This window comes from Xenia sp. Carnegie-2017, unplaced genomic scaffold, assembly GCF_021976095.1.
Source record: "Xenia sp. Carnegie-2017 unplaced genomic scaffold, XeniaSp_v1 HiC_scaffold_14, whole genome shotgun sequence".
NCBI lineage: Eukaryota > Metazoa > Cnidaria > Anthozoa > Malacalcyonacea > Xeniidae > Xenia > Xenia sp. Carnegie-2017.
The window spans coordinates 9376368-9391226 of NW_025813447.1; the positions used below are offsets into that span (position 1 = coordinate 9376368).

The 14859-nt window shown below is 35.7% G+C and overlaps 2 protein-coding genes and 1 long non-coding RNA gene across 6 annotated transcripts; 2 read left to right on the top strand and 1 right to left on the bottom strand.

The window, feature by feature from the left end:
- Positions 1–819: 819 nt before the first annotated feature.
- On the bottom strand, positions 820–11457 carry LOC124434700 (phosphatidylserine decarboxylase proenzyme 1, mitochondrial-like). 3 transcript variants are annotated; one of them, XR_006944862.1, is made up of 3 exons: positions 11275–11457; positions 7140–7271; positions 820–1638 (listed from the first exon to the last, which is right to left on the bottom strand). XR_006944862.1 is itself a non-coding variant. In XM_046984600.1 (3 exons), exons 2-3 carry the CDS (start codon positions 10700–10702, stop codon positions 9456–9458), a joined length of 1158 nt encoding a protein of 385 aa, XP_046840556.1. In that variant the 5' UTR covers positions 10703–10729; positions 11275–11451; the 3' UTR covers positions 9045–9455. The 3 variants fall into 3 exon arrangements, 2 of the variants coding, with proteins under 2 accessions (XP_046840556.1, XP_046840555.1); XM_046984600.1 differs by lacking the exons at positions 820–1638; positions 7140–7271 and adding exons at positions 9045–10082; positions 10172–10729 and having other exon boundaries at positions 11275–11451; XM_046984599.1 differs by lacking the exons at positions 820–1638; positions 7140–7271; positions 11275–11457 and adding exons at positions 9045–10082; positions 10172–10921.
- LOC124434718 lies at positions 5906–9148 on the top strand. Its single transcript, XR_006944864.1, has 3 exons — positions 5906–6601; positions 8344–8470; positions 8868–9148. It is a non-coding gene; the product is annotated as an uncharacterized LOC124434718 (long non-coding RNA).
- On the top strand, positions 11423–14779 carry LOC124434698 (elongation factor Tu-like). 2 transcript variants are annotated; one of them, XM_046984595.1, is made up of 10 exons: positions 11423–11525; positions 11630–11682; positions 11756–11789; positions 11877–11999; positions 12119–12285; positions 12366–12470; positions 12555–12626; positions 13203–13530; positions 13791–13942; positions 14280–14779. In XM_046984595.1, exons 1-10 carry the CDS (start codon positions 11486–11488, stop codon positions 14538–14540), a joined length of 1335 nt encoding a protein of 444 aa, XP_046840551.1. In that variant the 5' UTR covers positions 11423–11485; the 3' UTR covers positions 14541–14779. The 2 variants fall into 2 exon arrangements, with proteins under 2 accessions (XP_046840551.1, XP_046840552.1); XM_046984596.1 differs by having other exon boundaries at positions 13203–13446.
- The last annotated feature ends 80 nt before the right edge of the window (positions 14780–14859 follow it).

Genomic DNA, 14859 nt, shown 5'->3' on the forward strand with positions numbered 1-14859 from the left:
CACATACCGAGATGTGACTTTCACTTTTCTTTTAAGTAATATAATCAGAACTCCAACAATTAATGTTGTTATGCATGGGGTAAATCAAAGCCGACTGAAGCATTAATCGACTGCTACAAAGAGCCGAAGACTAGAAAGCATACCTTAGCAGTAATGACAGTAAACTTCGTATTCTCGTATAATAAAATACGCTTGTCGTTGATAGAGACACACTCAAACGATAACGTTAAAAAAATGCTAAATTTTGGCATACTTTACAAGTCGGCAAAATGAATGTTTTACGTCATTATGGACTCCGTATATGTTTTGGGCGATTTTGTTGCAAAATTCAGTAGACGTAATGGAGAGTGGTACGTGAATAAAATATTTGTATTTCTTTCGTACATACATCATTCGTCAAATCATCCAGCTTTCCAGGATTCCATGAAAACAAACCACTAAACTTGAGAAATTAAGTTAAAAGCCTCTCGCTCAAATGCTCAGAAACAAATTATTGGTTTCAGTTGTGTTTAAGGAAGACTCGCGTTTCGCGCAAATATAGAGATGTATATGATTCACTATTTTGTACGAATACTCAATGATCTGCTGTACAAAAATGAAAGTATATAAAGTAATGCGAAAACTTATAATAAGTATAAATCACGCTGTAAGATACATACACCTGTAAAAAATGCCATGGAACAATTGAAACACCTCCTAAAAACACACATGCTTGCATTGTTTGAAACGTGCGATTTCCGCTTCAAAACGATCAAATACAGGATTTTTACACTTCACTAAAAAATTCTACAATAGAAATATTCTACGCAACTTCATATCTTTAGAACTATAGTATGTTTAATGTACTTTGAAAAGTATTGTACCTTAAGAAGTACTGTGAACTGTATACATTAGAAGTATAGTAGCTTTAGAAATATAGTGCCTTTAGAGGTATTGTACCATGAAAAGTACAGTAGCTTTAGAAGAATTGAATCCTTAGAAGTATCTAGTACCTTTAGAAGTATTGTACCGTTAGAAGAACAGTAGCTTTAAAAGAATTGTACCTTTATAAAAATAGAAGCTCTAGAAGTATTGTAGATTGAAAAGTATCGTACCACTCGTGTGGCATTCTAGCCCCAAAAGGCGAAAATTGTTATAACTCATTCATGTCACTTCACTTTCGCTTTTGTAATCTTAAGCAATGACGTGAATGACAATAAAATTTAATAAAATAACGATAGGTATACATGCTTCACTTGAACGAATGAATTGTTGGAATTTGATATACTGTGATAAGAACGTATTCTCCCAAACCTTGATATAGGAACAAGTAAAACTCGTCGATCGATAGAGACGTGATGGAACATTATTTAATTTTTGTGATGCACACAGTCGTCCATGAAAGTTTCAACCGAATGAAACTAAAACCTTCACAAAACCAACGCACTATCTAGGTCTCGCAGCTGACTACGTGTTTATAGGACACCGCAGATATTAAATATCTAGTCCACAACGATGTGCCATCTTTCAACAGCTAATAAATTTGAGGAATTATATCACAAGATATAGCATGTATTAGTTACCTGTGTGTTTATTTTGCCTGCTTTGATTTTCGTTTTTCGTCAAGGATATTGCAAATGGTTTTATGCTTGGCAATAACTAAAGAAAATAAAAAAGTATTTGTGAATGAGCTTTGCCCTTCAAAGCAAACAAGAAATGCATGCATTTCGGCATTAAAACAAGTATGAAAACCGAATCATATCATCGTCCACCAGACATGATCCAACAACCATGGAACGAGACGTACTAAAATTGCACTAAGAAACCTTCCACGTGAACGAAAAAACCTCAACTTATATGCATGTATAGAAAAAATGAGAAAATGTGACAAATTCATCAGTTATTCGATTCAGGTTTATGTACAAAATCATTTGATAAAGACACGTTTATTCAACTTTGTGAATTCCGCTTGAACTTGGGATGAAAAGAAAAAACGAAATACAGCAGTTTCTCCATCCCTTTCCCATTATCCTTTTCAAATACCGCCACACTTGACATAAAAATTACTCGTTACGCGAGGGAATTCGCACCTAGCCATCTGGCCTTGGCTAAAGGGGGTGCAGAACGGGTGCTAATTTCCTTACAAAATAATAATGTACCAAATAATTGAGAAAAGGAAATTGTGATTGGTGTTTGATGGTCCACAATTCCAAACATCCCCCATTCATAATTTTAACAAAAAAGTCTGACAGGTATGGCAACAAGTAAGTAGTTGGTGATTTAGTTTAGATCTAATCTAAACTAAATCACCAACCCTTCGCCTCCCCTCCCCGCCCCCCAAACACAAAGCCATCTTAGATTCATCCCTGTGAAAACAGCTATAGGGATCACATGATAGGGAGAAAGAATGACGCCCAATTAAGGAGGCCATCGATACTGTTTTACTTCACTTATTGAGAGCACTTCGATATTTCATATCTGTGTACTCCTTACAATCCATATATTACAAACAGTGTATTCCTTTACAAACACCAACTATAGTTGTAATGCCAACTTCAACTGAACTTTTGTCAATTTTCAACAAGCACACGGTCATGTGACAGTATTAAGTGGTCGAAGGAAATTCGCTGGTATCATGAATTTGAACGGAATTTCATTCATGCAAGGTTACGAATGCAACTTAAGCATAACTCAACAACTCCACGAGAGTTTATATAAACATTCTCAGCCGGCTATTCGCAAAGCGTATAGATTAAACAAAGTTTAAACCAAAAAGAAACATGTTTGTATCTTTAGCAAAGCACTTTATACACGATTTCACTCAACCTGAAAAATAAGATTTAATGTGTCAATGGTGCGGAAGATAAATCTATATCAACTGCAATCGTACGACCTCCCTTGTCGACAAATTAATAGAGCTACGGTTGAAGTTGTCACATTACGGTCAATCCAATATTGATATCTTTTTTACTTTTGTCATACATAAACAACTCGTTTTGTGTGAAATTTGATGAAGCAACAATAGAAAGATACAGTTTTTTTATACACATGTGTGAATAAAGAAGAAAACTTTTGTGTATATTGGAGAGATATCGACAGGAAAAAGTGACGAAACGAGAGAAGACTGTGAATATTTATCTAAAGAAGGAACATATAATGAGATTAAAACAATATTCCTTTTTCTATCTACCACCCACATTTCTAATTGCTTTGTTTTAGCAAAAAGCCGACGTCTTTTTTAACGAATCAACTCCACCATTAAAGCAAAATCTATCTTGACCAATAGTACCAATACACGTTCGTCTTTGCTTAACAAATCAACTCTATCATTTAAGCAAAATCTATGTTGATCAATATCATGAATACACGTTCATCTTTGCTTAATGAATCAACTCCATCATTTAAGCAAAATCTATGTTGATTAATAGCATAAATACACGTTCATCTTTGCTAAATGAATCAACTCTATCATTTAAGCAAAATCTATGTTGATTAATATCATGAATACACGTTCATCTTTGCTTAATGAATCAACTCCATCATTTAAGCAAAATCTATGTTGATTAATAGCATAAATACACTTTCATCTTTGCTTAATGAATCAACTCCATCATTTAAGCAAAATCTATGTTGATTAATATCATGAATACACGTTCATCTTTGCTAAATGAATCAACTCTATCATTTAAGCAAAATCTATGTTGATTAATATCATGAATACACGTTCATCTTTGCTAAATGAATCAACACTATCATTTAAGCAAAATCTATGTTGATTAATATCATGAATACACGTTCATCTTTGCTTAATGAATCAACACTATCATTTAAGCAAAATCTATGTTGATTGATTTCATGAATACACGTTCATCTTTGCTAAATGAATCAACTCTATCATTTAAGCAAAATCTATGTTGATTAATATCATGAATACACGTTCATCTTTGCTAAATGAATCAACACTATCATTTAAGCAAAATCTATGTTGATTAATATCATGAATACACGTTCATCTTTGCTTAATGAATCAACACTATCATTTAAGCAAAATCTATGTTGATTGATTTCATGAATACACGTTCATCTTTGCTTAATGAATCAACTCTATCATTAAAGCAAAATCTATGTTGATTAATATCATGAATACACGTTCATCTTTGCTAAATGAATCAACTCTATCATTTAAGCAAAATCTATGTTGATTAATATCATGAATACACGTTCATTTTTGCTTAATGAATCAACTCTATCATTTAAGCAAAATCTATGTTGATTAATATCATGAATACACGTTCTTCTTTGCTAAATGTATCAATTCTATATATCATCTATGCAAAACCTATCTTGATCAACACATGTTCATTACTACAACTGTAATACTCCTGGATCTATAACTATGAAAACAAAGGCAGCGGCGTCGTGAAATCAAACAAAAGCAAAGAAAATGCGATAAAAACAAATACCATGCAGACTACAATAAACATATTGTTAAGTTAAAAGGTCAGGTGGGCTTAAACGGAAATAATCCAAAGCTTTCTTCCTGAAAGTATTAGCTTTAACTTAACGTTTTCAGCATGAGCTGTAGTAAGTCTATATTAAATTTCTGTGATATTAAGAATTGGCAAAATATGGTGTATTCGATGACGATACAGATATAGCATTATTTCGATGAATCGAGAACGAGTAGAATTGGAAAAATTATTGCTCTTCACCTAAAGAGACCAACTCGAAAGCAAAAAATCAAAACTTGATGATACGTTTTTTTAAAATCATTTACTCCCGTTGCTGTGTCGAGATTTGTGATAAAAAATAGAAAAGTAGCTTTAAAATGGATGAATTGCGAGGATTATCTCTTTTTCTTTATAATGCTGTTTCATACAAACAATAAGAAAGGACGGTTGTTAGAAACGGTGAAAATCAATTTAACGTCAGTTTTCCCACCAATCATGGCATGAGCAACATACCGCATGACCAATCATGGCATGACCAACATACCGCATGACCAACATACCGCATAAGCAACATCGATACTGCACTTATTTTGCCGTGTCCTTTCAAAAGGTCAATGCAAAACCGTGTTATCTGTTCCTTGCTGATTTTTCTGAGCCCTCTTCATATCGATTAAGCATAAACAAACATTTCTCCCGAAATGGCGAATTAGAAACCTCTCGACAAATATGTCATGTAAATAAGGAAGACGACAAAAGAATAAAGACTTACAGAACACTTTAAAGCGCTTATTTGAGAATGGAGAGAATTAAAAGATAAATAATTTGATCAATCCGCCGTTCCAAACATACTTTAGACTTAAGCACTTCACTGATGAAAAAACTTGAGCATTCATACTAGAAAAAAATCGAAAAATAACTGAATCTTCAATCAAAGCTCGATGGACTTTCAAACTAGATCGACTTGAGTCGTGTCAGCTTCAAACTTAAGTCATATAAACAATTTTATCGCTGAGCGTGGTTGACATGTTCGATCTTATTTCAAACTGGCTAACGATAATTCTAAAGAAAGTTCTTGCAAAACATTTCAGAGAAATGTAGGCCTCGCATGATTGCCTCTTGCATCTCAGAAGCTAAAGGACATTTTCTAAAAATAGCATATAATCAAACTTTTTGCCTTTTTTTTGCCAAGGTTGTCGACACAAGTTTTTCAAATTATGTTCAGGACATCATACTTTTGATAGCATTTAAGCCATATATAAACTACAACCTAGCGATCGAAGCACAGGAAATTCTAAAACCCTTGAACAGACCTAAGCCTTCCGAATACAAGGAGTCACTAATCTATACAGAAACACGCACACCGATGATAATGAGGATGGTCATACCTTACTAACGAGTGATAAGAAGTACAGCAGTTGTATGTGATAACAGACATTCTCCATGTTATATATTTTCGTAAACTTTTGGACTCATTTCCTGCGTTTTGAGCACACGGCTAATTTAGACGTTCGACAACGACTGTTGTAGCAACTATCATCTCAAACATTGTAACGCGACATACATTAAGAGAAAATGTTAATTGTTAATTAAGTGGGATTGACTAACTTAAAGGACGATTAATGAGCTCACTACGATCACTGCGACTGTAACAAAATGTTCGGCTGCCACTGTTCCATGGTACAGTGCACGCTTATAATAAAACTGGTTAGAAATGACAAAATTTCAAAGACGTCATCAATTGAAGTGAGATTACCGTGACGAACAAAGATACGTGTGGCACATAAAAATAACAATAAACAACCAGTTTTAAATGCTACACTCTAATTCCCAACTGGACCGTCTGCGATGTATGAAGTGGAGAAAATGAGCAAGTCGTTTGAGCTATCCGAAACCAAAAGCCAAGATAAACAATGCTGCGCAAAATAATGATAACAAGAGAAGAGAAATTATGACAATAATAAAAAGACGTTGTACCGTTGATATTTCCTGTAGAAGGAAATGAACGCACTACACATTGCATTCCTCATTTTTCCCTTGTATTTTAAAAGGCATCATGGGATAGAATGAGGCAATAAATAAGGTCTCCTTCGCTAATGTTTAGCACAGAGAGAAAGAAGAACCACACGAGGTGATCTGAAAGATAGATAAAGTCGCAAGAGAAGGGCCACAAGGTAAGGATACTAATCCATCCGATAACGCAATCGTTATTTAGTAACTTTGTACATCAATGAGGCTTATCACATAGTCACATAAAGAATTAAGAATTGACATACAAATGTCCATGGTATTCTCGAGAAACGCACTTACACAACGCAAAAGACAGGATTATCAAATGCCGAGTAGTACAAGCAGTGAAAAACATATAAGTAACACAGGGAAGGTTTTTCATGAATAAGACAAGAAGAGTGTCTACTCGTAGGTTGGCAAACACAAATAAGAGAATTCTGCAATGAAAATTTTCTCCCGCATTATCAACTTGGAGAAATGTTAAAGTTGACGTACCTTATATTTGGATAGTAGTTTCGAAAACTTTTTGAAGCTTTTCTGTTTTGGTAGTTTGCCATGAGAAAAATCGTGGGCAATTTGCTTAGAGACATTGTCTACAGCCATTTTTAATAAAACTTATATAGTAACATGCGACGCAGACAACGCCCAATCATTTATCATGAAAAACTGTACACACGTGCTATATCATCAATAGGGACTCACCAATCTGAACATTCATTAAGTCTCCATGTTCCATGGAGATAACGGCTAGGATAACGAGTAGCAGCTTGACTAGTATGCAATTTTGCAATGCAAATGTAGTGGTCCTTCACTATCTTTGAAAACAAGAGATTTCTAAAGAAAAGAAAACAATAATGTCGTTTCTAAAATATCGGGAATTAAAAAGCAATTAATGCATGCAAAACGATCCTGAAAGATTAACATTGTTTTAACGATAGTGAATGCAAATGCTTTTTCATAAGTAAAACAGCACAGCATTTTCAACATGCAGTAGTTGTAACTTAAATAAGTCTTACGTTTTAAACGGCACTTATAAAATGTGCAACCAATGTAGCTACACATCTGGCAAAAGAGATGAATTTAGTCAATGAAAACGAAATGATGAAATTTGTACCTCAACAACATTGGTTATTAGTCTGCATTTAGAGCTTAAACATGTATTAAATGAGTTTGCTAGTGATAAGTAGAAACTTAAAACATGTAGTCATATTAACTATCTCAAACATAAAACGTCAGTAGTAATACTGATCTTTAGTTCATGTGTACCATTACGCATTGCTGCTAATGAAGTCATCGACCACGACAAACAGATATAGCAGATGAAAAACATCAAGGAATAAATTATAAACACAACTTTAGTCAAAACATACTGGCGACGAACGACACAAGATTTCAGTAAGGACACAAGATTTGAGTGTGCGTGAAAACACAAGTTTTGAGCATAAGTAGGAGACTGCAGATAGAAATCAAACACTCAGAAACAATTTAGGTCCGTGGCAATACCAAAACACGACAAGAGGACGAACATAAACAAAAAAGTGACAAAAGCTTTCGAAATGCACACGCGAACTTCTGAAAAGCATTTAGATTCAACTAAGAAACTCGAGCTCTGATGTCTGTAAACACAAATCGGGAAACGGATATTTTTCTTTTCGATTCTTGACAGTCTATTCAGAGTAAATTCTATACCCCATGCGCAATCACATACATTGCATCGAGTTCGAACTTTAAAATCTCAACATGAGGCTAAACAACTAACGCACACCAGAACCAGAAGTACTGTAGAACATAATAGGGAACTAAAGCAAGAGTGCCTACTATTTCTAGCATTCATCGAGTTTTTGGGTGACGCACTAAAATTAAGATAAAATGTTCACAACATTAACCTTTACGTTCCATATTACAGACAAAAAATGTACATCACAAAGACAAGTATCCTCATCGTGTTGCTAGTGGCGAACCTGTCCATTTCGTTAGCAATACCTCATGGCTACGGAGGGAAATTCTACGTGAGGAAACGATATATACGAAGGGTAGGTGCATCGCAGTAAAAGTAAACTGAACCGAGTTATAAAGTAAAGAAAATAATGCGCAGAGCTGTATTTTGCATGCAAATCGTAATGGTAATGTCATTTCACCATAAAATCGCATTCAGCAGAAATCTCACAACAGAACCAGACTAAACACTGAGCATGAGTGGGGGCGCACATTAGGTACGCCCCATGCTTTGTGGAATATGTCTAATAAAAAGTCAATCCAATCCAGCAAAAATTATAGACTTTTTCTACCAAGTATAGACACTTGGCAATCAAACAGTTCGTCTAAAGTCTCAGTGCGTTGACCTTAAATACTCTTTGGTATGTGCGCCCCTGCGCATGAGTACATAGAGTACGAAGAAGTCACTCATATTTTCCCTCTCTTTCCTCACAGGCAACGTGCAACATTCCGTGCAAGGATGACAAGAAATGCAGAAGTTGTAATAAAACATACAGATGTTTGTCTGGCACGTGTCATTTGGATCCCCAAACAGGACCGCTGTACAAAACACGAAACTTTTGGAACTTTAGAGCCTGATGCGTAAACATGGAAGGATTCGCATACAATATATAAATATAAATACATTTAATAATAAACTATTTATTCACTCCATTACACAATGTAAATATATTAAAGAAAAGTGAAAATGCAAATACATAACGAAACAATGCAAATGTTTGCGTTAAGTAGATACAAAAACTGCTCAATGTTACATGAACCTTGGTTTCTGTTAGTCTCAACCAAAAGCATAACGAACAGAAATTGATAAGGAAGTCCAATTATCATATTCGAGGATTAGGGTTATTATAGAAGACACATAATCTGGTATTGCGTTTTGTTTTGTATATTCAGTAAAAGATTAAAATCTCAGCAATTTCAAGTGTATCATAATTGTGCAATCAACCGGAGATGTCCGATCTTTGACCACGTGTACTAACATGAAATTACTAATGTAGGTTTCGCGATCAAACCACGAGAACATCAACAGGTTTTGTTCATTCCAAGAGACTGGCCCATTTTAATTTTTTGCCCTAGTTTCACAGTAAACTCAAAGTCTCTTGGCGCTTCAAATATCATTACTATGGCTGAGCCCATAGCAAACCAGCCAACTTCATCGCCTCTTTTCAGGTTGGTGTTTCCACTGAACTTCTTCTCGTGAAAATTTCCATTCTTTCTTTTCTTACAATTGGTCATCAGTGTGCGGTCAAAATGGAGATTGATTGAGCCCACATTATAAGCACCAACAGCGGTCATTGTAATAAAACCATGTTTCCATCTACCAAAGAGTGATACTCTCTCGTTGGTACAGAATACCTCACGATGCCTGCACAAGGCTCTGGGTGATACCGAGACAAGACTACCAGGAAAATGCAACCGGGACTGAACCTGCCATTCGGCAGGAGAATGAAAATGATGGTAGTCACCAGGCCCCAGGTAAAACACACACTGGTAGAGAAGCTTCTCCCTCTGGTTAAGCTCTTCATCGCATGGGAGAATTGATCTGGAACCAAAGAAACTTTCAATGGTGTAGGGTACACCTTTCACCTGTTCCAGCTTACCATTGCAAACTTGTCCAAAATGAAGGACTTGGCCATCCACGGGACTGACCTATAATGATAAAAAGAGCACAACCATACCATAACAACAGATTTCTATGACTAAATTGAAAATGTACACAATGACGTTCATAGACTTGCCAAGTCACACTTATCATCGATAGTTCTGCAACCATGTTTTAGTTTTCTTGTGAAAAATGCACCAAGATTTGGATACTTTGATGGATCTGGCTCCTCGGCCTCGTCAAGCCGGCAATCAAAAATCCAGATCCACAAATGAATCATGGGTAGTCTCAAAAATTTTGGCAACTCCATGTCATGAACAACTCCCCAAAACCTTGACAGCAGTCGAGTGGGAAGAAATCGAATGAAGTTAACATGCCAATGCCAGCCACTATTATTCCATAACTCCGTTTCCACGGGACTATAAACTCTTTTTTCACGTAAAAGCACATGACGAAACTGAATGATTGTTAAAAGCGCCAATCCCACACCGGTTGGCATCCAAAACCATCTTATTTTTCCTGTTGAGCCACTTGAACCACAGCCATTTTTTGTTGATAAACACAGAGCACTTTGACCAGAGAATATCTTCCCAACTTTTTCAATTCCAATGTAATATGAAAGAAATCTTCTATGACATGATGTAATACCCAAACCAAAAACTGACATCTTTTCGCAAATTCAAACGACCGGCCACTGCATAAATTTTCCAATTTTAAAGTATCTCGTATTTACGACGTTTTTAAAAGCGAAATTGCAGCAATAACTCTTGTTTTAAAGCAAGCTATCTGTGCTTGCAATGCTTACACAATATTGGATTTTAATAACCGAAATTCATCGAAATTTCGTGTACATACTGGCGCAGACGTTGAAAGCTTGTTCAAAGAAACCACTTTAAAAACAGGGGGGGAATAGCAATGTTTGTAGAAACTTTAATTTTGCCAGTAAAACCACAGCACTACAGTCTGTAGCTGATAAATTTCACAAAAATAAAATATGTAATCTATTTTACGTAAAAGAACAAGATAATAATCCTGCAAATGATTAAATACTGTATACTAGTGCCACAAGCAGCATTAAAAAACGAAAATAAGTACGATGTAGTTGGGTTTGAATAAAAGAAACGGGACAAAGACGAACACCAATCAGTCAAATGCGAAAACATTATGTCATTATTTAGTGCAGTAACTTTCGTACGCACGATGTTTGTATGATAAATTCACTTTGAAAAAATTGCTTACCTTATATGTTTTAAAGCTTCGTAGCGATAATTTCAAATTGGTTTCTTGAAAAAAGGCAAAAGTAAGACCTTCCAAACATAACTATGACTAATTACTGCAAAAATGTTTACTGTCGGCTCGTGCTGTGCACCCCCCCCTGCATATCGGCACATGGACCTCAACTAAATATTACTTACATAACATACTCTGCTACATAAAGATATTTTTCAAAATGTTTAGATGCCTATCTCTAATTAATTCAAAATATTCAGGTACGATATAAAATGATTGATTGTTTTTCTAGTCTAAAATGAAATAATGATGCTATTTTTTGACCATCAACTTTGTATTATTTTTTTATTTATCTTCAAAATAGCCCTTTCCAATGTGCTCAAGTGCACTTGCTTGAATATTCAAAGCTCTGTAAAGGTTAGAAAAGCTCTTTTCAAACTGTACAAACCATTTAAATAATACAATGGCATTGTGTTTTATTTCTATGTAGATTAAAGATGTCAACATCTTTAAGGTAACTTCAGGTATGTTGTAGTCCAATGCAAGCAAACATATTTTCAGCATGATCAAGTTTTTCTGGGTATAAGAATAGAATCCTGTTTCTGTTCCAGTTCGTGGGTTTGCTGAAGCTGTGAAGAAGGCAACTTTTAGTCGTGAGAAACCACATGTGAACATAGGAACCATAGGTCATGTTGATCATGGAAAAACCAGTTTGACTGCAGCTATAACCAAAGGTATCGAAATAGCACAGAATAGGTGGTACAGGAATGACCAAAGAAATGCCACATTACCCCCCCTTTCCCTTCCCTTTTTATCTAAAGTTGGTGATTAACTATATTTCTTTATTTTTTAGTGTTATCGGGGGCTGGAAAGGCAAAGTACAAATCTTACAAAGACATTGACAATGCCCCCGAAGAGAAAGCAAGGGGGATAACGATCAACACTGCTCATGTTGAATACGAGACAGAGAACAGACATTACGGTCATGTGGATTGTCCTGGTCATGCAGATTATATAAAGGTGCAAGCCACTATGCCAAAACAAAATTTTTAGCTTTGAAATAATTGGTTTGCAAAATATTTTTTGATATCATTGCGCAGAACATGATTACTGGTGCAGCTCAAATGGATGGAGCAATCTTGGTGGTAGCTGCGACAGACGGACAGATGCCACAGACAAGAGAACATTTACTGTTGGCAAATCAGGTAAGACTTACATCTTGCCTGACTATTCTACCAAGTACTGCACCAGTGTTAGCGTTTCTTTCTGTGCAATTTGTTTGTATGCAGGTTGGAGTTAAGAAACTTGTTGTTTATGTCAATAAGGCTGACATGGTTGAAGATCAAGAAATGCTGGAATTGGTAATGCACTTATCATAATAATTTAGCATTTTTATAGTGCTCGATGCCCGAGAGCAGAGCGTAAATATATGTAGTGATGTTAAAAAAAATCACGAAAACTACAGATTCATCCCGACAAGCCTGTTTTGTGATTGCTCACTCTTCAGGGGATTTTAATTACAGGACTCAAGTGCACTTGAGCACTTTAGTTGTGAAAAAAAAAACTACAAACAACACCAAAACTACAACATTACACTCTAATAATCTTAACACCAATCATATTCACAATACACCAAAACCCATGGCAATGCATTTCACCCCATCCAATCACATTAATCCAACTGCTAATCCAATTAGACGCTCTAAGCATCTACAAGCTAAAAGCAAGTGTAAATAGATAACTTCCTCATTCTTATGAAGGCTCGAAGCAACGAGTCGAAAGCACGATAAAATCATTTTATACTACATATATATATATATGATCAGCCTCTTATACATTTGCTGATTAATATGTGAGTTTGCCTTGACCACCTGGTTTATAATATTTATGTCACTTGTATGATATCCTCATCAACTGGCCATGAATACATTATATAGGTTGAGCTTGAATTAAACGAGCTTCTTCCATCCTTTGGCTATGATGAAGATACTCCGATTATCATTGGTTCTGCCTTGTGTGCACTTGAAGACAGAAATCCTGAGCTAGGCGTGGAATCCATAAAGAAACTCCTGGAGGCCATTGATTCATACATTCCAACACCACCACGTGATCTAGACAAACCTTTCCTCATGCCCGTTGAAGATGTTTACTCGATTGCTGGCCGAGGAACAGTTGTGACAGGTCGCATAGAAAGGGGCATTGTAAAGAAAGGTGATGAAGTACAATTTGTTGGACATAAAAGTGGAACTAAAACAGTTGTGACAGGTGCGTGGAGTATGAGTAGATAAACTAGAGATGAAAACTTTTTCAAGATCAGATTAGTGTTGATGAGGAATATAGATGGAGTAAATGATTCAATATTACATAATTCCTGATGAAAGGCAATTGACTTGAGTCATCTTAAGTTTGTATGTGAAAACCACTCTCTGCAAAGACACTAACTACACTGGAGTATATAAGAACTCAAATTTCACCTTTAATCACTCCTGATGTTGACACTAGACTTTTCTCTTTGTATTTCCCAGGTCTAGAAATGTTTCATAAAACGTTAGATAGAGGAGAGGCCGGTGATAATTTAGGGGCACTTGTCCGTGGCGTTAAACGTGATGAAGTGAAGAGAGGCGTTGTACTCTGTGCCCCAGGATCGGTGACTTCACATTCAAAGTTCCAAGCGGAGGTATTATAGTCTTTAGTAAATCTTCGTTCCTTTTCAGTCCATTGTGCTGAAAATCTCCATATAAAAGTAGACAACTGAGGACTCGAGACTAAGAAATACCATCCTTAGATTGAGATATCTCTAGGAAGAAATATCGAGGAGGAAATTTTAAACGGTTTGTGCCGTGAAGTTGAAATAAGCTAAGATTTTTTTTGCCCTAACTACTTACACTGAATCAACAAGTTAGCTACGATCCTTACTAAGATCCATAAGAAGATAGCGAAAACCGTAAGAGCTATCCGTTAAAAAAACAACAATCAAGTTTCACATTAACCGAACGGCGTAATTCTTTTTAAAGGTGTACATTCTAAAGAAGGATGAAGGTGGACGACATAAACCGTTTGTTACTAACTACACACCTCAAATGTTCGTGCGAACTGGTGACGTAGCAGCTACCATTACTCTACCTGAAGACAAACAGTTCGTAATGCCTGGGGAAAACGCTAACCTAAGCTTTCAGTTGATGTGGGACATGCCTCTGGAGGTTGGTTTACGGTTCACACTTCGTGAAGGTAGCAAGACCGTGGGAACTGGCGTTGTGACGCAACTGGGAGACTAGGAAACTGGAAACGAATCCTTAAATGTCGCACTGTATTTATCAAGATATTTTTATTTCAATGCAATATGTCGTGGTTTTACTTTTGATTGCACTTGGTATATTTGTCAAAGCAGTCATACTTAATGAACTCTGAACTACGATCATGAATTACGCAAAATGGATTGTAGGTAACTAGTATGAGTGTTGTATTGTAAGTGCTTTGTAAAGAATGATGAAAATAAGATTTCATGATCTGTGCAGTGGACTTATAATGAATATGGAAAACGAAGCGAATACTAGCAAAGCGTGAAATCTAGAATTGAGTGAAAGCAAATAAATA

Excerpts from the sequence above, each read along its gene's own strand:
- LOC124434698 (XM_046984595.1), top strand. The coding sequence starts at position 11,486 with ATGTTTAGATGCCTATCTCTAATTAATTCAAAATATTCAG. Across the intron at positions 11,790-11,876 it reads CATCTTTAAGGTAACTTCAG|TTCGTGGGTTTGCTGAAGCT; the intron begins GTATGTTGTAGT and ends TTTCTGTTCCAG. Across the intron at positions 13,531-13,790 it reads AACTAAAACAGTTGTGACAG|GTCTAGAAATGTTTCATAAA; the intron begins GTGCGTGGAGTA and ends TGTATTTCCCAG.
- LOC124434700 (XM_046984600.1), bottom strand. The coding sequence starts at position 10,702 with ATGTCAGTTTTTGGTTTGGGTATTACATCATGTCATAGAAGATTTCTT. Across the intron at positions 10,083-10,171 it reads TCGATGATAAGTGTGACTTG|GTCAGTCCCGTGGATGGCCA; the intron begins GCAAGTCTATGA and ends TTATCATTATAG.